At 46.6% G+C, this 23,728-nt stretch overlaps 1 protein-coding gene across 1 annotated transcript; it reads right to left on the bottom strand.

Annotated features, from left to right (window-relative positions):
• Nucleotides 1–1,998: 1,998 nt before the first annotated feature.
• Nucleotides 1,999–22,973, bottom strand: LOC146548129 (ribonuclease inhibitor-like). The gene is made up of 4 exons (XM_085266298.1): nucleotides 22,919–22,973; nucleotides 14,792–14,983; nucleotides 3,008–3,181; nucleotides 1,999–2,332 (listed from the first exon to the last, which is right to left on the bottom strand). The coding sequence occupies exons 1-4, from the start codon at nucleotides 22,945–22,947 to the stop codon at nucleotides 2,320–2,322; spliced, it is 408 nt and encodes a 135-aa protein (XP_085122424.1). The 5' UTR covers nucleotides 22,948–22,973; the 3' UTR covers nucleotides 1,999–2,319.
• Between the last annotated feature and the right edge of the window lie 755 nt (nucleotides 22,974–23,728).

The following is a 23,728-nucleotide window of genomic DNA, read 5'->3' as shown; positions in this document are numbered from 1 at the left end:
GGCGCGGCTCTCCGGAGCCCCCAGTCAGAGCAGATGCAGGGCCAGCAGGTGTGGAGACCCCTGGCTGAGGCAGCTGAAGCTGTGGGTGGCTGTCAGCCAGCTCAGGATGCCTTTTGGGCTGCAGCAGCATAAAATCCTCAGCAGGCTGGGTAAGCTTGCGTGAGCTCTCTGTGGAGGCTGTTGCAGCTGAGATGGCTCACCCGAGCGGTGCAAACTTAGTTACCTTCAAGGCTCCAGAGTCAGCTGAGGTCAGCAGCTCAGCCTCTGGGGAGGTTACAATCCCTGGAACAGCCAGGTCTCTACAACCAGAAACAGTCTTTGCATGTGCAGCTTCAGAACCAGACTTGAAGTTCCAGTTAGTGTCCGATGTCCCAGAAACACTCAGGTGCTCACTGAGCAATCTCTTGAGGCCAACACTCAGAAAATCAAACCGTCTTTGAGCCTTTGTGGGAACATTTATAGTCTCTGCTGGAAAGGTGGAAACATCTGGGAGATGCAGTCTTAACACACTGGGCTTCACAAGTCCTTGGAGGCAGCTCACTAAACTCAGGGATGCAGACAAAATCAGCACTTGCAGGAACACAATGTGCCCTCTCACAATGAGCTTGGAAGCATAAACTGAGTTTTCCTCACTGACTGTTTTAGACAGGATTGTGGGAGCAACACAAAAAGCAGCTTCAGCTGGAAACACACAGTTTAGTGTCTTTGCTGCTCGCTTTAAGTCACAATAAACAGGAAACTCATTGTGTCTCATGTCAGAATCACTCATATACAGGACAGGAAGAGGCGGAGCTTATTTCCTGCAGGGAGCGGTTAGCAGTCTGTGTCTTTCTCATTTCTGACTCCTAAAGAGCTGAAAAACACAGGCTGTTATTGGCTGGCTGACACTGGGATTAATGTCCTTGAAGCCAGCAGTCTTTAATGTCCAGGTTCAGAACGGGCAGGTGAAAAACAGTCCTTTATGTCCTCTGATGTTCAATAAACTGTCCTGATTACTGAGGGAGCAGAGAAAGTGTCTCCATCACTCACCACAGCTGGATGCTCTGAAATCCTGGAATCCAGCTGTGGAGAGGAGCGCCGGCGGCGTGGACGCAGTTTAGTAATCAGGGAACGGGAGGCAGGAGGGAAACACAGCTGGGACCAATTACACACACGAGACAGGAAACAGTAACACAGGACTGTCAAAGTAAAACAGGAAATATAACACAGAGTCCAAAGTAAGGAGACGTGGGACACAGTGAAGACACAGAAACAGAAACCAGAACTATAATCACAAAACAAACTCAGAAACATAAAGAGTGAATCAGCTGATTCAGTGTTTGTGACAAAAACATGGATCCTGGTTAATAACTTTTATTTGTTTGTTTCTGTATTATTTTGTGTATCGTTCTTATGAGCTGTTGTTTTGTCAGTGAAATATTATTTCATTGTTTTAAGCTTTTTGTTGACTTTGAAGTGCTTAAGTTGATATTTTTGAACATTTAATTTGTTCGATTATTGTCGAGTCGATAAAACTGTCAAACGCACAGCTGCTTCCAGCACGGCCGGAGGAGAGGTGGCCGAGCAGACGCACAACACACACAGCTCACAGGTTTGCATTTCTAGATATTGCAGATGTTGCAGAAATTGAGAGTAAAGAACTCGGAGATCCAGCGCTGTCTCCTGCCCCTTATTTATACACCACAACACAACGACAGGCGTAACTCACACAAACGGGTAACATGAGGCTCAGATGCTTTGGACGTGTTCACATATACTGGACACAGAATGATGAAGATGGAGCTGCAGGAAGGAGGAAAAGAGGAAAAACACAGAAAAGATTCACAGATGTGGTGAAAAAGGACACGACAGCTTCTGTTTGTTAGTTTGGTTTTTCTTTATTTGGTAAAGATTCAGAAATAAAGAGAAGATCACATGTTTGAATATTATATTAACGTTCTGTAATTACAACAAGTTGTAAAATCTTTCCAGAGTGAGACAGAGACTGTGCAGAGACTGTAGAAGGACAGAGCAGCAGCAGAGCAGTCCAGATACACTGATGATCCTCTGTCAGATCCAGAGGGACACACAGGGCTGATGCTGGACTCTACATTGTGTCTGACAGTGGAGCTGTTCTCAGAGCAGTTCACTCTGCAGCACTGACAGTCATCTGCACTTCATTCCTCTGTCAGTCACTGCTGGATGAAGCTCTCCTCTCCACCTCCCAGTAACATGGCCCAGTCAGAGCGTCTCTACACACAAGCTGCTGCTGCTTCAACCTCTCTGGATCATCAGGACACAGCTGCTCCTCTCTCAGCACACACACCGTCCTGTTTACCATCATGGCCTCCACCTGCAGAGAGAAGGAGGAAGAGCAGAGGAGATAAACGAGTGTTTCCAGAGACTCTTCATCAGCTGTCAGTCAGTGATGCAGCACATCCAGTATAAAGAGCAGCAGGGACGTCAGTGCTGGGACTGTACTAGGACTCATTGTTGCTTCACTTTTTCTAATCTTTGGATTTTTATTGAAGTTGCTGAAAATTTTTTTCCCTCCTAGTTTGAGTTTGGACTTTCATTCATTAGAAGAACCTTGGTGTGTCCACTCTGAGCTCTGTAGGAACCCCAACAACAAGCCCAACAATCCAGATGGACGGTTCCAGCTGTTAACTGGAGGAATTCCATCCAAACATCTGCTCTCACTAAATTCTTCCTCACCTACAGACTGTGTTCTTCACTGCTTTAAACTTGGAAATCAATGCAGTCATTGGTCTGCGTGCTGCTTTGTTCAGAGAGCTGATTGGCTGTTGACAGCGTTTGATCAGAGCATGTCAGACGTTACTATGGTGACCATAAAGGTGAGAAACAGGAAGTGTTTGTGTCCAATCCTGAAGCCTGTCACCGTTCTCCTCTCACAGCTTCACTGAGAAGCTGCAGCTTTACAGGAAACACTGGATCTTTGTTTCATACTGACTGTGTTTAGTACAATACTGCTGACAGCACCACCCACTCACTCCATCACTCTACTTACACCAGAGTCTCCAGTCTGTAGTCTGGACTCTGCTGAAGATCAGACAGCTGCTTCACATCTGGATCCTTCAGGTTGTTTCCATACAGCTCCAGCTCTCTCAGATGGGAGGGGTTGGACTTCAGTGCTGCTGCCAGATAATCACAGCTGATCTTTGACAAACCACAGAGAGTCAATCTGTATAAAGAATGAAAGATGTAAGTTTATTAGACAAAGTGCTTGAAATTGTAACCCTGGTAAGATTTACAGCAATCAGAAGTACAGGGTTCTTTGAATGCATCGTAGTCCTTGTCTGATAGTTTAATTTCCGGGCTTGCCCTGAAGGCACCATCTGCGGCTCCGTGCACGTGAAGGTGTGGTGTAGAGGAAAAAGGACGGCAAGGAAAAACTCCATGCTGCCGCGGAGCACGGTTTTTTCCAGTTGAAAGAGAGGAAAGAGGTTTAATTAACATTTGTGAGAGAGCTGTCGTTAGCGGTGAACCACAGACGGGTACCTACCTGAAAGGAGCCGGAGTATTTCTTTGAACTTTTTGAACTATTCTGGTGAGTTAGCCTAGCTCACTTAGCACCGCTATTGCAGTTCAATGCACTGGAAAAAAATAACTAACCAGTCAGAATAGTAGTAAATGTGTTTAATGATGTTTAAGATGTGTTTTCATAGTATTGCAATGTTGTGACAGTTTTGTTTATTATGAGTGTCTAGTGTTTTACTTTCTTGGGCCTGCTAGTTCAGCCGCGGCCAGCTAAGTGGTTATGCGCAGTTCACGTGCAATAGCTGTGCTGTTACTGTAACTGCGGGTGATGCACAGTAATACCGGTGTGTTTACTTTTAATGTGTCACAAGATGCAAATTTATTTTAATATTTCAAAAGAACCAAGGACATTAGGAACAAGGACATTTAAGGAATGTGGACATCTAACATTCTGCATTTTTGTGTGCAGACTGGTTTTTTTTTGAGGTACAGTTCCATGGGTGCCAAGTGAGGAGCTGGTATCGTGGGTCTAAGACACTGTTGCTGCTGTGGAGGCCTTCTCTGTGTCAGGACGCCGACACGTTGATGCCTGCCGTACCAGGAGGGCGGTAGGGAAAAAAACAAAAGGAAGCCCACCTGAGAGATACCTTATCATTTTCTTTTGCTACTTTTTCTCCGCCTGAGATTCAGGTTGTTTTCAGTTCTTAACCCAGGACAGTGGGTAACTGAATAAACTGACACCATAAGGAACTGGACACTCACATGCTATTTTCTTTTCTTTTTTCCTTTTCTTTGGGGTGTTGAAATATTGTGTTTCTTGTCTTACATCTATTTTGATTGTTTCAATTATTTTTGTGATGCATTTGAGATGGTTACTGCATTTGAAGATATCCCTACATTGAGGATGAGCAAAGGGAACTGATCCAAAAGGAAATATATAAAGCAAACTTTGTTTCACAAGCCTGTGGTCGTGCGTGTTATGTGGGTTGGAAGTCTCATTGCTCTTACAGAGTTGCTACCGCCAATCTCCTTCCCAAACCTAGATTCGGATATTGTAGACATTGCACTTGGGCGAGCAGTATAGATCATCTCTTTATAGATAGAGGGACACACGTCCAGGTTACATAAAAAGTGGCGAGCCAGCCAGGAGATTGGTTAATAGTAGCTTTCTGATCTTCCACCCCACACTACGCACGTTTGAGATTTTTGAGATTTGTTCCACTGAGTCAGGTATGGATATTTGCAATCGTTTTGAGGTTAATGGTCAAAACTCCCTGTATGTAACAGGTATAGGACCAGAATACACAGATGAGGAAATAACTGCTGTGTTCAAAGTTAATGGAGATATTTCTAAATTAGTGAGGATCCCTGACGAATCAGGACAACCAGAGGGTAGAGCCCTGGTCCAGTATGCATCTGACAGGTCTATCTCTAGAATCGACCCCATTACTTTGGGTACCGTACCAAGTCCAAAGGACCCAGCTGTGATGTGGTTTGCGAGGACCATTAGAGATGTTTGTCAGGAAGTGGTGGGGAGGGAGATAGCTTGCAGATACCTGGACGAACTAAAGTCTGTCGCAGGCAGTGGCAGGAAAGGTTTCTTGAATGTGCTTCAGGAGGAACTGCATGGGAACCAGGGCACATCACATGACGTACACAGTAATGCTACACAGCCCTATGCAGCTCAAAATGCTAACACACCTAATAATGATCAAAATGAGCCTGCAGAGCCCACACATGTTTATAGTGCATCTGCTAGTTTACCAACGAGCCCAGTCCACATCAGTGAGGATGTTTTTAACCCCCCCCAGATCCAGAGAGTGATTGTGGAGCATGTCATCCGAAGTGAGTCCACCACTTCACCATCCCCACAAATAAGGTTGCGCACCTTCTCTGGGCGGATGCCAAGGCCAAACGGTGAGGTGGACTACGAAACATGGCACACCCAAGTTGATCTTCTCCTTAACGATCCTTCCTTGAATGATGCTCACAAGGTGAGAAGGATTCTTGAGAGCTTGCTGAGTCCAGCAGCTGATGTTGTGAAGCCTCTTGGCATCTCTTCACCACCAAGTGTCTACATCACTCAACTTGACTCTGCTTTTGGTGTTGTGGAGGATGGAGAGGAGTTGTTTGCGGCATTTCTCGGCTCTAACCAAGATAGTGGAGAGAAGCCATCAGCATACTTGAACGGGCTCCATAGCCTCCTCACAAGAACAATTTCTAGAGGGGGAGCCTCAGCTGGAAATTCCAATGATCATTTGCTCAGACAGTTTTGTAGGGGCTGTTGGGATCAGAGCATCATCATCGGCTTACAGTTAGAGTGCAAAAAGGGAAATCCACCAACATTTCCTGAATTCCTCCTCATGCTGAGAACTGAGGAAGACCGCCGTTCCACAAAGCTAGATAGGATGAAAAAGCATTTAGGTGCTTCGAAAGCTAACATGTATGCCCACCATGTTTTTGATATGCCCTCTTATGACTGTGAGCCTGTCCCACTGCCTAACTCAAAGCCGAATGAGACATCAAAGCTTGAAAAGAAAGTAAATGAGCTAACTAAACAGTTGGAAAAGCTAAACAAAAAGCCACCGAGCCTCACTCATGATAGTAATCCTCCCCTAGTGGTAAAAGCAAAGCGAGATGAAACCTCTGATATTGAGAACAAGATAGCTGAACTGACAAAGCAAGTTGAAAAACTAGCACAAAATCAGAGAGAGAGTACTGAAAAGACCGACTGCTTTGCAATCAGTAGTAGTAACATGAAGAGGGGCCTTAAGGTGCCTGGAATGCCGAGGCCGTGGTTTTGTTTTAAGTGTGGGGAAGACAACCACATTGCTGCTCATTGCTCGAATGAACCCAACCCCGCACTGGTTCGCAAGAAAAATGCAGAACTCCGGGAGAGGCAGGATAAGTTTTTAGCTCAGCAGGCTGCTTCCCCATTCACTTTAAACTAGTAGCAGCTCCTGTAGTGGGACGTCCAGGAGCTGCAGTTGATGATAACCCCTGTCCCAACAGATCAGTTGATGGTGCTGGAACACAGAAGGAAGTCATAACCCACACAATGACTGAAACCTACCGTTGCACAGAGCGATCTATACCTGCAGGGCTTGTAGGTCCTCGTTGTGCGGCTTCTGTCTTTCTTGAGGGTGTGCAGTGTGAGTCCATAATGGACACCGGCTCACAAGTTACAACAGTGTCCGAGTGTTTCCATAAGAACCATCTGTCTCACTTACCTATACATCCAATTCATGCCCTTCTTGAAATCGAAGGAGCAGGTGGACAGCAGGTCCCCTATCTTGGTTACATAGAAGCGCGTGTCACTTTCCCGCTGTCTGTTCCTGGCAGGAAAGAGGAGCTAGTCGTGTTAGCACTTGTGGTGCCAGAGTGTCAGTTCAACAGCAGGACCCCCCTGTTGATTGGTACCAATGTGTTATTACGACTTTATGAACAAGTACTTGAACAGGATGGTCCAGAGGTTGTTTGCAAACTCTTCTCTAGAGATTTTGCAGTGATCTTCCAGCATATTGCCCAGATCCATGACCTCAACAACCATGCTCATCCTGTCAGGTTACATGGTGGAAACCCCATCACATCACCATCCCTGCAAAACAAAAGTGCTGCATCACAGGTGATGTCAGGTTGAAAAGGAACAGTCAGACCACATTTGTGCTTGAACCCAATGAACATCACAGGTTGCCAGGTGGCGTGTTCCTTGAAGCTGCTCTGATGGACATTCCATCTAAGTCTCGCTGCAAGGTCCCGGTCGTCCTGCGCAATCTTAGTGACCATGATGTTACGCTGCAGCCAAAATGCATCATTGCTCAAATATGTGCAGCTCAGCAGGTCACATCACTTGGACCAGTGAAAGGTGACTCTCATCACAATAAGCCTGACAGTGACAACCTCGAGTTCAATCTTGATGATTCACCAATATCTGAACAATGGAAAGATCGTATCACCACCAAGCTTAGATCTATTCCAGAAGTCTTTGCTGTGGATGACCTGTCATATGGTCACACCACTGCAGTGAAACATCACATCAGGCTACATGACGAGACTCCTTTTAAGGAGAGGCCAAGGCCTATTCATCCCAGTGACAGGGAGGCAGTCAAGGAGCATCTTAAAGAACTGCTTGATGCAGGAATCATTAAAGAGTCACAGAGCCCTTTTGCATCCCCAGTGGTCTTGGTCCGGAAGAAGAATGGTTCTATCAGGTTATGCATCGACTACAGGAAGCTAAATGCTCGAACCATCAGAGATGCATACGCTCTTCCGAACATTGAGGAGACCTTTGCTGCCCTTAGCGGTGCTAAATGGTTCTCCGTCATGGACCTTAAATCTGGTTATTACCAGGTTGAGATGGCCGAAGAAGACAAGCCTAAAACCGCTTTCACGTGTCCCCTCGGCTTCTTTGAATTCAATCGCATGCCTCAGGGTGTCACGAACGCACCAAGCACTTTTCAGCGCCTTATGGAAAGGTGTGTCGGTGACTTGCATCTCAATGAGGTATTGGTGTTTCTGGACGACTTGATTGTCTTTTCAGACACATTGGAAGAACATGAAGCACGACTCATGAAGGTGCTGAACCGTCTTAAAGATTTCGGTCTAAAGCTTTCTCCGGAGAAATGTCACTTCTTTAAGACGTCAGTAAAGTATCTTGGTCATGTCGTGGATGCACGAGGAGTTCATACTGACCCTGACAAGATATCCGCCTTGAGAGACTGGCCTCGTCCTTCAAATAGGAAAGAGCTTAAATGTTTCTTAGGCTTCGCAGGGTATTATCGGCGGTTTGTCGAAGGATATTCCCAGATAGCCAAACCTCTTAATAGCCTGACAGCAGGCTACTATCCACCAAAGAAAAGGGGCAAAGTGTACAAGAGGGAACGCTTCACAACTCTTGTGAGCCCTAATGCACCGCTCGGTGAGGAGTGGACTTCAGAGTGTGAGAGTGCATTCAGAACCCTGATCAAGAAACTGACGTCTGCGCCCATCCTTGCTTTTGCGAATCCACAACTACCATATGTTGTACATACTGACGCTTGTCGCGATGGATTGGGGGCAGCGCTCTATCAAGAGCAGGAGGGGAAGCTCAGAGTTGTCGCGTATGCCAGTCGAGGTCTTTCCAAGAGCGAGAGAAACTACCCTACGCACAAACTCGAATTCTTGGCCTTAAAGTGGGCCGTTTGTGAAAAGTTCAGTGATTTCCTTTATGGGTCAAGTTTCACTGTGCTTACCGACAACAACCCCCTCACATACGTCTTGACATCTGCGAAGTTAGATGCTGCTGGTCATCGCTGGTTAGCCGCTCTTTCTACTTACCAGTTTACCATCAAGTACAGAGCAGGGCAGGCCAACCGCGATGCAGATGGGTTATCCCGGCGGCCTCAAGGTCCGCCTCTTGAGGATGAAGCTTTCACTAAAGAAAGAGAGAGAATAGAGGACATGAAAAAACGGTTCATGGAAGCAGGAGATGACATGGATCATGAGGTGTTCTCTGCATTATGTCAACGTCATCTTGTGATGGTTAAAGATGAACGTCACCCTCATTCAGAGCAGCCTGTCATTGCGGAGTCTCTTGTTGTCGACCCTTCTGTAGTGCCTGATGTTTTCGATGAGGACACTTTACCATCCATGGCTAACTCTGACTGGTGTAATGCTCAAAATAATGATCCGTCTCTCTCACGTGTCATCACCTTTGTGAGGAGAGCTGTAAAACCCAGTTTCAGAGAGACAAACCTTGAACATCCCGATGTCAAACTTCTTTTTAGGGAGTGGAAAAAACTTGAACTCAGGGATGGTGTCCTGTACAGGAAGTGGTCTGAGCGAGGCGAACTGGTGTATCAGTTGGTCTTACCCGAACAGTTCAGAGAGAGGGCACTGCAAGGAGTGCATGATGATGTTGGCCATCTCGGTTCTGAGCGTGCACTTCAGCTTGCTCGTGCCAGGTTCTACTGGCCGAGAATGGCCAGAGACATCGAGGAGAAGTGCAAAAAGTGCGAACGCTGTTTCAGGCGGAAGGCTGTGCCTCAGAGGGCCGCGCCTTTGGAAAACATTTCTGCTACTTATCCACTTGAACTTCTTTGTATGGATTATCTATCCCTTGAGCCGGATGATAGAGACACGAGAAACATTTTAGTCATCACCGACCACTTTACAAAATTTGCTGTGGCGGTGCCGACTAGGGATCAGAAAGCCAGAACTGTTGCGAAGGCTTTATGGGAGAACTTTATTGTTCACTACGGGTTCCCCAGTCGTCTGCTCAGCGACCAGGGCAGGGACTTTGAGTCTAAGACGATCAGAGAACTCTGCACACTGATTGGAGCAGACAAAGTTCGTACCACCCCGTACCATCCCCGGGGAAACCCAGTGGAACGATTTAACCGGACCCTCCTTGGTATGCTAGGGACCCTGGAAGAAAGAGACAAATATCATTGGAGAGATTTTGTCAAACCTCTGGTCCACGCATACAATTGCACGAGAAACAGTACAACAGGCTATTCGCCTTACGAACTAATGTTTGGTAGGCAGCCCAGACTGCCGATTGATCTTGTCCTGGGAATCCAACCTGATATGGCAAGTCACAAGACCCACTCAGAGTATGTCAAGGGCCTTCGTCAACGCCTACAGGAGAGCTACTCATTAGCTGCTAAAAATGCCAAGAAGATGGGAGAGAAGAACAAGGCTAGGTTTGACAGGGAGGTCAGGGCAGCTGAACTCTTAGAAGGGGATAGGGTCTTAGTGAGAAACGTGAATATCAGGGGGAAACACAAACTGGCAGATCGGTGGGAACAGAAAATCCATGTTGTTGTCAGACGGATTAGCGACAGTCCTGTTTATGTAGTCAAACCTGAGACAGGGGAGGGGCCACACCGTACGTTGCATAGAGACCTTCTTTTGCCGTGCGGGTTCCTACCTGTAACTGAGATCAGAGAGCAAAGTTCTTCCACTGACGCATCGAGAAAAATGAGACTGAGGGGCAAAACAACAAAAGGCGTGCAAGGGGACACTGATTGTCAGGAGGACGAGTCGTACAGTGATGAAGATGAACTGTATCCTAATACATGGATGCCAGAAATCATCACGAAGGGTCCTTTCCTGCAGAGGGAAGGAGGCTTCAATGAGCCTCAGCCAGTTTCCAGGGTATTAAACCCAGACACCCCTTCTTTTGTGCCCCAAAGTTCCGCACACTTACCTGAAAGACCTACTCACGAGCTTCAACCAGGAACTCCTTATGTTAGCTCTGAGAATAGTGGTTCAGTTACACATCCTACTTCACACTGTAGGACTCCGGACCATATTGTCATTGATATTCCTGAACCTGATGTGACACAAATCTCACCTGATGAAGAGAACACAGATCTCATCACCACAGACCCTGTAGTTGCAGACACTGACAATGTAGTATCTGAGAGTCAAGAGTCCGAGAACGCAAGTGTCCGGCGTTCTACTAGGGAGAGACGTCCGCCTCGGAAACTCACCTACGATGAGCTGGGGGAGCCTTTAACCTTGGCCATTAGTTCATTCTTTCAGGCTTTAGGGGCTGCTATTTCACATGTGTCTGTACCGGTAGGGGCAGGTATGCATGCTGGGACTCATGCAGTCTAGAGGGGGAGAATGTAACCCTGGTAAGATTTACAGCAATCAGAAGTACAGGGTTCTTTGAATGCATCGTAGTCCTTGTCTGATAGTTTAATTTCCGGGCTTGCCCTGAAGGCACCATCTGCGGCTCCGTGCACGTGAAGGTGTGGTGTAGAGGAAAAAGGACGGCAAGGAAAAACTCCATGCTGCCGCGGAGCACGGTTTTTTCCAGTTGAAAGAGAGGAAAGAGGTTTAATTAACATTTGTGAGAGAGCTGTCGTTAGCGGTGAACCACAGACGGGTACCTACCTGAAAGGAGCCGGAGTATTTCTTTGAACTTTTTGAACTATTCTGGTGAGTTAGCCTAGCTCACTTAGCACCGCTATTGCAGTTCAATGCACTGGAAAAAAATAACTAACCAGTCAGAATAGTAGTAAATGTGTTTAATGATGTTTAAGATGTGTTTTCATAGTATTGCAATGTTGTGACAGTTTTGTTTATTATGAGTGTCTAGTGTTTTACTTTCTTGGGCCTGCTAGTTCAGCCGCGGCCAGCTAAGTGGTTATGCGCAGTTCACGTGCAATAGCTGTGCTGTTACTGTAACTGCGGGTGATGCACAGTAATACCGGTGTGTTTACTTTTAATGTGTCACAAGATGCAAATTTATTTTAATATTTCAAAAGAACCAAGGACATTAGGAACAAGGACATTTAAGGAATGTGGACATCTAACATTCTGCATTTTTGTGTGCAGACTGGTTTTTTTTTGAGGTACAGTTCCATGGGTGCCAAGTGAGGAGCTGGTATCGTGGGTCTAAGACACTGTTGCTGCTGTGGAGGCCTTCTCTGTGTCAGGACGCCGACACGTTGATGCCTGCCGTACCAGGAGGGCGGTAGGGAAAAAAACAAAAGGAAGCCCACCTGAGAGATACCTTATCATTTTCTTTTGCTACTTTTTCTCCGCCTGAGATTCAGGTTGTTTTCAGTTCTTAACCCAGGACAGTGGGTAACTGAATAAACTGACACCATAAGGAACTGGACACTCACATGCTATTTTCTTTTCTTTTTTCCTTTTCTTTGGGGTGTTGAAATATTGTGTTTCTTGTCTTACATCTATTTTGATTGTTTCAATTATTTTTGTGATGCATTTGAGATGGTTACTGCATTTGAAGATATCCCTACATTGAGGATGAGCAAAGGGAACTGATCCAAAAGGAAATATATAAAGCAAACTTTGTTTCACAAGCCTGTGGTCGTGCGTGTTATGTGGGTTGGAAGTCTCATTGCTCTTACAGAGTTGCTACCGCCAATCTCCTTCCCAAACCTAGATTCGGATATTGTAGACATTGCACTTGGGCGAGCAGTATAGATCATCTCTTTATAGATAGAGGGACACACGTCCAGGTTACAAAATCATTCAGTGTTTCATCATCTGTTCAGAGCTGAAGAAGGTTCAGAATGTAGAAGTTTAGAAAATGGAAACTCCAAACAGCTGAAGCCAACAGGAAGCAGCTTCAAACAGGAAACTGTGCAGAGTTTCAGACTATATGTCCTGATGCAGCCAGTTGGATTTTGGAGATTTGAATCTCTGTTCTGTGACTAAGTCCTTGAATCATTTCTTCCAGTTGGTCCAACAAGACAGACTAAGTATTGGACATGTGTTGTGGCTCCATCAGGGGAGCTTCTAAATGTGATGTGATGGCCCCTCTGGGTCTGTCAGGTCACAGCACTGAAGAGAGCTCAAACTGGGCACACAGCTGTTCCAGTCTGGACCAAAGACTCTATACTGGGACTGAGGGACTGCTTTGACTGCACCCACTGGGACTTTTTAAGGGCTCATGTTCTCACTTAGATCATCGATTTCTACTGACATTTCTTTCTGGGAAAAATGGGGATTACTTTGGAAACAGGAAGTATTTTCCCCAATAAGCAGCCCTGGATTAGTAAATCACTCCAACATGTTCTCAGGCAGAAGAAGCTGTCTTGTTATGAGGGAGAGAAGAAAAAGATTGAGGCACAGAAACCTGTTGAAAGAGAGATAAAGCAGCTAAAATCAGGTGTAAAAGTAAAGCAGAGGATGAGCTGAATAAAGGACACTCAAGGCTGGCTTGGAAAGGAATGAAGTCCATGGTGGGGATGCAGAACAAGGAGCAAAGATGAATGTGATGCTGAATCAGCAGAAGACTTGGACTCATTTGATTCCAGCTTTGATATCATTGATTTCAATGAAGAGCTTTGTGATTGTAGCAAAGGGCTGGTAGCTCTGAGAGTCCCACTGATGAGGTGTTTGTGTGGAAATCTCTTAGTGGGACCAAAGAGAGAAAAAGCCCTGGTCCTGATGCTGTGGGAGGGAAATGATTGAAGTGTGCTGTGAGGAACTGACTGGGAGATTTTCACACATTTTCCAGTCCTCCTTGGAACAACAGGAAGTTCCCAGCATATGGAAACAAAGGTTAAGTGTCCTATGGCACTCAGTGATGATGGTGCTGTGGCCCCACCACCTCCACCTCTTTGTAAAGGAACTAACTGTAATCTGAAGCTTCAAATGGAACTAAGACTTCCTCCACTAGGTGGCAGTGTCTGATGAGAAAGTGTTAGTGGAGCTGGCCTGGAGTCAGAAACAGGAAGATGCAGGATTTGGGCTGAAATGGGCAAAAGTGGTTAGCACTAGTGCCTTAGAGCAAGAAGGTTGTAGGTTGAAGCTTGTTGGTCAGCTGGGCCTTTCTGTGGAGGTTGGATGTTCTCCCACAGTCCAATGAAATGCTGCTTAGGTTCATTGGTGCTTCTACATTGGCTGTAGGTGTGGATGTGAGGGAGTGCTTCTCTGTCGCTCTCTGTTGGCCCTGTGATGGACTGCTCACCTGTGCAGGTGGACCACGCCTCTTGCCCTATGACAGCTAGGGCACAGGCTGCAGCCCTGTGAGCCTAAGCTGAATAAACAGTTAGCAAAAATGATCCATAGATGGCCTGAAATCCCCCAGTTAGCAGTTTGGTAGATAGCTATGACATGCTAATCCCATCCAGCAGCTGTATTCTACCTGTAAGCTGATCCCTGCTGAGCCAAAGCACTTTTTCATATACAAATTACAACCTTTAATAGAAACCTATTGGTCAGCATCTTATTAGCCTGCTGTTAGCTTCATTCCACAGAAAACTGAGAGAAACTAACAGAGTTGATAAAGAATAAAGAGAAATGTGCTGATTTAAAGCCTTTGAAGTGCTTCAGATGATCTCTGTCCACTTCTGTCCACTCATTCATTCATGTAAGCTTTCTAATGCAGCTTTGATCTTCACAGTCTGCTTGATGAAACTCATTCTAACCCTGAATGTCAGAGTGTTCCTCCTTCTCTTTCCCATCATTCATGCTGGCAGTGGAGGAGATTTGGATGTTGGACTGTGTTTTGGATGATGTGTGTATGTTTGTGTTGGACTGCTGTCTGTAAAGCAAACGCACATTTTGCTTTGGATTTCAGTGTCACACAGACTTTAAGGTGCAATGAAGAGTTTGAGAGTTTCACAGTGAATTTTCCAGTGGAGGATTTTTCTTCTTCTTTGAAGGTTTGAAATGTGAACATTGTTCTGCTGCAGTCAATGGACTAAACCAGAGAAGAAGAAAACAGACTTTACCATGAAGATCCTCAGTGTGGATCAGTATAATATCAGCCTGATGTCTGCAGTTTAGTGTCAGCACAACTTTCACATCATATTCATCTCAGCACAACTAAAACATGCTGACTGACCTCAGAGTTTCAAGTTTACATCCTGGACTCTCCAGGAAACCACACAGATGCTTCACTCCTGGATCCTGCAGGTTGTTCTTAGTCGAAAACCAGTCATTACTCAGGTCCAGCTCTCTCAGATGGGAGGGGTTGGACTTCAGTGCTGCTGCCAGATAATCACAGCTGATCTCTGACAAACCACAGCCCCTCAATCTGTATAAAGAATGAAAGATGTAAGTTTATTAGACAAAGAGCTTGAAATCATTCAGTGTTTCATCATCTGTTCAGAGCTGAAGAAGGTTCAGAATGTAGAAGTTTAGAAAATGGAAACTCCAAACATCTGAAGCCAACAGGAAGCAGCTTCAAACAAACACAACAATAGAAAAAACTCTGAATGTTTCACATTAAAGTCGTACATTTCTCATAAAAACAGGACAAAGACTTGAAAAAGTCGTGTTTTCCTTCCAGGAACCTCATGGCTTCACTTTTAAAGGTGAAGTGTGACAGAAATGGACATATTGAAATCAATGATATCAAAGCTGGAATCAAATGAGTCCAAGTCTTCTGCTGATTCAGCATCACATTCATCTTTGCTCCTTGTTCTGCATTCCCACCATAAATATAAAGAGGCAAAACTCACATTTTCCAAAATCCTCTTTAAGCTTCGACAATAAAGGAAGATAGTTTTATACAAGTCTTTGTGGTTTTCTTGTCACCCAGATGCCCGAGTACTTAAACTTGTTATAGCTGGGTTTAAAAGGGGCTAAAATACACAAAACTCCCCAGTTGTCGTACAGATAGACTTTGCCTCGCTCTTCCCAAAATTCACTTTATATCCAGAAATTGTCCCAAATTCCTTAAGTATGCATTAAGGTGACCTTGAGGCTCTTAAAGGCGCCTATAAATAAAACGTATTATTATTATTATTATTATTGTAAGTCTATCCAAAAGTTTGCGGAGGCTGTTCGATGGGTTGGAAATAAATAAAATCATGTCGTCGGCATAAAGAGAGACTTCATGTTCGATACCCCCTCCATGTTTTCCCTCAACACCAACACATTGTCTCAGAGCAACAGCTAGCGGTTCAATGGCAAAAAGGAGACAGAGGGCATCCCTGTCCTGGAGGGCAGATTATTGTTAGTCTGGACGGCTGTTAGAGGGGAGCAATACAATACTTTTATCCAAGATACAAAATTAAAGACACATTTTTTAAGCGTATAAAAAAAAATCCCATCTCACCCGATCCAATGCCTTTTCTGCGTCAAGCCAAATTACAGTTTCCAATGTATCACCTTTAACATGGGTATAAATGATATTTAATAGAGCTCTAATGTTCAAAAAAGAGTGCCTAATAAAGCTCGTCTGGTGAAATAATGGAGGACAAATACTTGTGTAAGTGACGGGCCAACACTTGAGCCAGGATCTTGGTGTCTGTGTTGAACAAAGATATTAAACGACATGAACGACAATCTAAATGGTCTTTTTCCTGTTTTACAATTAAACACATCACTGCTTGATGCATTGTTGGAGGCAACGACTGTGAGAGGAAGGATTCTTCAAAAGTTGATTTTAACAGTGAATTCAGTCGGTCAGAAAACTTTATGAAAAAATCAGATGGATACCCGTCGGGGCAGCAGATTTTCCAGACTGCATGCTCCGTACGGCCGTTTCAATTTCAACATTAGAGACAGGTTCCTCCAGACTAGCGATCGCATCTTCTCCCAAGGAGGGAATATCAAACACCTTATTGAAATCATTGTGGATCTCAAGGATAGTTTGGTTGTCTGTAGACCTTATTCCCTGGTCATTGTAGATCTCAAGGATAGTTGGTTAGCTGTTCTTAGTCGTAGCTGGTGAGCTGATAACTCGCCTGTTTTTTCTCCATGTTCATAAGCGTAGCTGCAACTTTGACTAAGCTTGTTTTGTAGATATGAGATTGTATTCAGTTTGTCATTGTAACCGCTGTGTATATAATACAGGCTCAGGAGAGTGGCTGTACACAGCATGTAGTTTAGTCATTTCATCAGCTAACTGAGAGAGGCGCTCGGTCCCTATTTTATTCCAACCGCCCCCAACATGTCCGGCTGGATAACCACTGCTCATCTACCATCACAATGAACACCGGTGTACCACAAGGCTGTGTGATGAGCCCTTTCCTCTACTCCCTCTTCACCCACGACTGCAGACCTGCTGATGGTTCCAACACCATCATTAAGTTTGCAGATGACACCACGGTGATTGGCCTCATCAGTGACAACGATGAGGCCGCCTACAGGGAGGAGGTGGATCGTCTGGCTGAGTGGTGCGACAGAAACAACCTGCTGCTTAACACTGAGAAGACCAAGGAGCTCATCGTGGACTACAGGAGGAATGCTGACCCACATCCACCCATCCACATTAAGGGGACAGCTGTGGAGCGTGTGAGCAGCTTCAAGTTCCTGGGAGTCCACATCTCCGAGGATCTCATCTGGACGACCAACTGCTCCAAGCTGGTCAAGAAGGCTCACCAGCGCCTCTTCTTCTTGAGGACTCTGAGGAAGAACCACCTGTCCTCAGACATCCTGGTGAACTTCTATCGTTGCACCATCGAGAGCATCCTGACCAACTGTATAACAGTCTGGTACGGGAACTGCTCTGCCTCGGACCGGAAGGCGTTGCAGAGGGTCGTGAAAACTGCCCAGCGCATCGCCGGAGCACCACTTCCTGCCATAAAGGACATCTACAGGAAGCGGTGTCTGAAAAGGGCTGGGAAAATCATCAAAGACCCCAGTCACCCATCACATGGACTCTTCACCCTCCTGCCCTCCGGGAGGCGCTACAGGAGCCTCCGAACTAAGACCACCAGGTACCGGAACAGCTTCTTCCCCACAGCTGTCAGACTCCTGAACTCTGCCTCCTGACATCTGACCCACGTTAAACTCATGGACTGAACATACACACACCCACAATGGACAACTGTACCCTCAAACACACAATAATAACATGGACTGAATCACCACTCACAACCACTAGCACTTTATATAGCCTCTGTAGAAACTATCTACACCCTCACTTATCTTAACTGCACTAGCTCTGTGTAAATAATCATTCTGTACATTCGATAATCTTTAATCCTACAACTGTTTACAACTTGCATAGTTCCCATTTCTGTATAGCTGTATATCTCAGATTTCTGTAAAGTTATTTATTTCATATTCTGTATAGTTTTTCATATTTATATCCTGTTCATATTCTGTACATAGCTCGTACTCACTACAGCCTGTACATACTTATAGTTATAGAATATTCACAACATACTTCATACCGTGTACATTATAACATACCATAATAGACCCATTTCTGTAATATACTCACATATCTATATTATTGCTAATATATATTGTAATATATCTATGTCACTAAAGCACTTCTGGATGGATGCAAACTGCATTTCGTTACCCTGTACCTGTGCATGTGCAATGACAATAAAGTTGAATTCTATTCTAATTCTATTCTATTCTATTCTGTTTGGCACAAAATGAAATTATTTGGCCTCTCAGATGCTTTTAGAGATTCCCAAATGACTGATGATGACATCTCTGGGGTCTGATTGATAGAAAAAAAATCTCTTTGAGACCTTTTGTAACTGACAAACTCTTCATCTGCTAACAACACTGAGTTGAATCTCCATGGCTGATAGTTGGAGCAGGCATCAGGAATACACATTGAAAATGTCACGGTTCTGGGTCCGTCGGACCCAGTAGTTTGAGTTTTATTATGTTTTGGTTTTAGTTTGCATCAGGGGTTGTTTTCTTGTTCTCTGGTAGTGTTGATTATGATGATGTTTATTATTTGAGTTTCATGTTTCTGTGGTGTTTAGGATTTGTTCTTCAGTTGTGTCTGCTTAGTATTTGTCTAGCTCCATGTGCCATTTTCTGCCTGTCTCTCTATGTCGAGTTTGTGTCTTAGTGTGATGGTTGCTTGTTCCTGTTTTATTGTGATGGTCTGCGTCTCATGTGAGTGTGTTCAGTTTTACCTTTGTCTCGTCTTGTTGATTATTCCCAGCTGTGTCCACCACCTGTGTGTAATTCCCCTGTGATTCTCTGTGTATTTAAGTCATGTCTGCCGTCATTGTAGTTGCTGGTCCGTCTGTGTATTCCACCCTGCGTCATCTGTGTGTTTCCCTGCTGTCAACCGCCAAGTGTTTCTGCTCATGTTCAGGTTCGTGTTCTGTAGTTAGTTTGTTCCCAGTCTAGTTAGTCATAGCTCCCTTTGCCGTTTGTATTTACTTTCATGCTCAATAAACCACCTTCACACCTTCACGACTGCCTGCGTTTGGATCCTCCTTCATTGCCTCCACACGGCTCACCTCACTCGCCGTGACAGTACGGACCAGCCAGATATGGATCCAGCGGCATTCACCCCACCCACGGAGCTTCGGGACCTCATCACAAACTCCGCTTCACAAATAATCAACCTGTGGCTAGAGCATGAGGGAGAAGCATTCCTCCACGTTCTGGAAGCCAGACTGCAACAGCTGCTCACGGATTATCCCTGGCTATTGGACTCACTACACCCACTCGCGCAAGACTTCATCCTTCACGAACTTCACCTACACCCACCAGCCGCTATCGCTTCCCAACCCAGCCGGACGCCGGAGGTTTTGCCCGGCCCGCCGGAGGTTTTGCCCGGCCCGCCGGAGGTTTTGCCCGGGAGGAAGCGACGATCGCGCCGTCGGCGCGTCGCCCCACAGCTGGAGAATAGGACTTCAGAACTGGCGGCTGTGGTGAGTGGAAAAGACGCTCTGTCTGTTTCACCAGTTCATATGACTGTTTATACCGGGGCTGTGTTCGTTGAGTCAGCTGCTCAGCCGGTAGCTCGGTTAGCTTCCCAGCAGTCGCTAACTCAGTCAGCCACTCACTCATCACCTCCATCACAGTCACAGTCAGACCCAGTAGACACCATGTTACAGTCCATAGCCCAGTCAATAGCTCAGTTGGCAAGAGAGTCATCAGCCTTATCAGTTCAGCCAGCCACTCCACCACCTGTTACTACTTTGCTACCTGTAGCTCAGTTGCCACCAGTTCAGCAGCCTGTCCACTCATTTACCCAGCCTTTATCCTCACAGCCTCATTACAAGCAGGGAACACACTCCACACAAACTTTTGCTGGTTCATTTAAGCTGGCCATCTCAGAGACATTTGCTCCCTCTAGGGCCTCCCCAGAGGCTGGGTGTCAGTCACCAGCCAACTCTGGACCCCTAGAGGTCAAGACACCAGCACCAGCAGCCTCACCGGAGAACTCACCTGAACAGTCTCGGCTCTCAGCACCCCCTGAGAGCTCAAGTGAGTTCACCCGTCCGCCTCAGTCCTCTGCTGAGTGTATTGGGGAACACTTCCAGCCCTCTGAGGACTGTATCCCACTGTTGCTGCCTGAGTCTAGCCACGGTGCTGCTCAGTCCCAGCCAGTGTCCACACTGGCAGAGGTCTCCGTACCTGCTGCTTCAGAGACTGCTTTCCCTGGAGGGCCTGAGGAGCCCGTCCAGTCTCAAGTCATGTTAGCTGGGGGTTCAGGTGAACCCAGCCAGCGTCCTGCCTCGTCGGCTGGAGGGCCTGAGGAGCCCGGCCAGCCTCAAGTGTCGTCTGCTGGGGGTTTAGGAGAACCCAGCCAGCCTCAAGCGTCGTCTGCTGGGGGTTTAGGAGAACCCAGCCAGCCTCAAGCGTCGTCTGCTGGGGGTTTAGGAGAACCCAGCCAGCCTCAAGCGTCGTCTGCTGGGGGTTTAGGAGAACCCAGCCAGCCTCAAGCCTCGTCTGCTGGAGGGCCCGTGGAGCCCACCCAGCACATCCTCACATCTGCTGGTGGTCCTGGAGGACCCAGCCAGCACATCTCCACATCACCTTCTGCAGCATCACCGCCGTCAGGTTCCGCAGCCGTCCCGCTGCCGTCAGGTTCCGCAGCCGTCCCGCTGCCGTCAGGTTCCGCAGCCGTCCCGCTGCCGTCTTCATCATCTTCGCCTGGTCCAGCCTCCGTGTCTTCATCATCTTCGCCTGGTCCGGCCACTGCTTCGTCCTCGCCTGGTCCGGCCACTGCTTCGTCCTCGCCTGGTCCGGCCTCTGCTTCGTCCTCGCCTGGTCCGGCCTCGTCTGGTCCTGCCTCGTCTGGTCCTGTGGTTGCCATGCCGCCGTCGGTGCCAGCTCGACCCGTTCCGCCTCGCCTCTGCCGGCCGTTTTCAGGGCCTCTAAGATGGCGTCATGGCCTTCGGGGACTGCCTCCGGAAGGTGTTCGTCGCCGCCGCTGGCATCGCGGCCGTCCTCCGGACCTGCTCGGTGGCCGCCACTGCCTTCCACGTGGTCGGCCTCCGGAACTGTTTGCCCGCCGTTGCCGTGTGCACGGTCGGCCTCCAGAACTGCATTCGCGCCGCCGTTGCCGTCCGCACGGTCGGCCCCCGGACCTGCTTCCTCGCCGCCGTTGCTGCACGCACGGTCGGCCTCCGGAACTGTTTGCCCGTCGCCACCGTTGCCGTGTGCACGGTCGGCCTCCTGAACTGTTTGCCCGTCGCCGCCGTTGCCGTGTGCACGGTCGGCCTCCTGAACTGTTTGCCCGTCGCCGCCGTTGCTGTGTGCAGGGTCGGCCCCCTGAACTGTTTCGGCTCTTGTGTTGTCGGCCCCCGGACTTTACTGTGGACTCGTGAATGGTCTTGTTTTGTGTTGGCCTGTTTTGGTTTATTCTGGTCTCTTGTGCTCCTTGTTTTTTTGTTTCGGACCCTCCTTCCTGGACCCCCTCCGCCCGCCCTGGCTTGGTGCTTTGTGCTTTTTTGTTTGGGGCTGTCGGGAGCCAGCCCTTAGAGGGGGGGTACTGTCACGGTTCTGGGTCCGTCGGACCCAGTAGTTTGAGTTTTATTATGTTTTGGTTTTAGTTTGCATCAGGGGTTGTTTTCTTGTTCTCTGGTAGTGTTGATTATGATGATGTTTATTATTTGAGTTTCATGTTTCTGTGGTGTTTAGGATTTGTTCTTCAGTTGTGTCTGCTTAGTATTTGTCTAGCTCCATGTGCCATTTTCTGCCTGTCTCTCTATGTCGAGTTTGTGTCTTAGTGTGATGGTTGCTTGTTCCTGTTTTATTGTGATGGTCTGCGTCTCATGTGAGTGTGTTCAGTTTTACCTTTGTCTCGTCTTGTTGATTATTCCCAGCTGTGTCCACCACCTGTGTGTAATTCCCCTGTGATTCTCTGTGTATTTAAGTCATGTCTGCCGTCATTGTAGTTGCTGGTCCGTCTGTGTATTCCACCCTGCGTCATCTGTGTGTTTCCCTGCTGTCAACCGCCAAGTGTTTCTGCTCATGTTCAGGTTCGTGTTCTGTAGTTAGTTTGTTCCCAGTCTAGTTAGTCATAGCTCCCTTTGCCGTTTGTATTTACTTTCATGCTCAATAAACCACCTTCACACCTTCACGACTGCCTGCGTTTGGATCCTCCTTCATTGCCTCCACACGGCTCACCTCACTCGCCGTGACAGAAAAAACAAGAGGAGAAATCACCAGAGTCTTATAATCACATTCTGTAACTAAAGGGAGACGTTTTTCTATACAAATATATGTTTTATGGACATTAGAAAAAAAAGAGTATTGATGTGAAGCAGGATTATGAAATCTCCATACATCAGCCAGCCCATAATGATCAAGAAAGCTCTGAATGACGCATGCTGACTTTGGACTAAGTGTACTTTTGTGTGAACTGTGGTCCATAGCAGATAATGAGCAGTTTAGGTCTCCCTCAAAGATGATATTGTGTGATGACATATTGGGGAGCCGCGCAAAGACATTAGTGAAAAATCTGTGATCGTCCCAATTAGAGGCGTAGATATTTGCTAAGATCAAATGAAAACCATAAACTATATTTTCTGCACTTAAAATCCTGTAATTTTCTCATAAATCGACAGTGCGCCTTATGGATGAATTCTGGTTGTGCTTACTGACCTCGAACCGATTTTATGTGCTACACGGCGCTCAGAAACCTTTCAAAAGATGTTTTGGTACGACTTTACTAAGCTACGAGGCTGCACCACTTGATGGATTGTTGGAGCATTACAGCTACGAGGAGCCTCGCGGAGTGATACGTACTCTGCTTCAACGTAATATTACTGTATTGAGTGTGTATAAGGACCATAAATGGCACCTGTTACATTCGCGCTGTCTTCTCTGCATCTTTCCCCTTTTCCTCTGGTACAGTCGGACTCATCCAGAGGAAACATTCCTGTTTACCCTCAACTTTCTCAAGATGTTTGTCCACTCCTGACTCGGTTACAAAGAGGATTTCAAACTCCAGGCTGTCAGTCACGCAGTAGAACCTGGGAACAGAGCAGCTGCTTGTTATTATGCTCAGCGTCTGTTTACATTTTGACTGCACGATTGTGAGCTTTTTGTTATGCACAAAAACAACAGTTTTCTTTTATTTATGGAGCATTATTATTTAATAAATGCTGATCATTTATTTCTGAGTAACTGTTTCATGTACATCTACGCTGTATGTTAATAAATGTGCCTGTGTGAGATTTGGGACACAGCTTTGACTAAGAACTCTCTTTTTGTTCGTACTTTCTGGCTTTAAAAATATCGAGATATATATCGTATATCGCCACCCAGCTAAAGAATATCGAGATATGAACTTTGGGTCATATCGCCCAGTCGTAATATTGCAATAGGTTGTCCGTTAAACTCAAGCGGGGCTTTGGCCCTGGCACGGCGTAGCCACACAATCCTGGTAGTAGTGACGCTCGGCTATGACGGCGTGCGGGTTACCAGCTGGCTTTCTCAGGATAGGGCTCCTGTGTGAGCGGTCGACAATAACGTCTTTATCCATACCCAGCACTTCACGTAGTAGCACGGATACGGCCGTGGAGGAGCTCGAGTCCAGGCCCTTTGGGATCCCTATGATGTGGATGTTAGCTCTCCGCTTCCTGCCTTCATCACATTTATCCTTCAGGTC

Source organism: Mchenga conophoros, linkage group LG23 (genome assembly GCF_057382185.1).
Source record: "Mchenga conophoros isolate Kocher_MC1m ecotype Shallow Benthic linkage group LG23, M_conophoros_male_GT1.1, whole genome shotgun sequence".
NCBI classification, from domain to species: Eukaryota; Metazoa; Chordata; class Actinopteri; order Cichliformes; family Cichlidae; genus Mchenga; species Mchenga conophoros.
This window is presented reverse-complemented; position numbering and strand designations above follow the sequence as displayed.

Bases quoted from the DNA above. Each gene is read 5' to 3' on its own strand.
- LOC146548129 (XM_085266298.1), bottom strand. From the start codon at position 22,947: ATGCAGAGAAGACAGCGCGAATGTAACAG. The intron at 14,984-22,918 runs GTGCCATTTATG...TTCTTTATACAG, and splicing joins AGACAGCGCGAATGTAACAG to ATTGAGGGGCTGTGGTTTGT. The intron at 3,182-14,791 runs GTCAGTCAGCAT...TTCTTTATACAG, and splicing joins TGTAAACTTGAAACTCTGAG to ATTGACTCTCTGTGGTTTGT.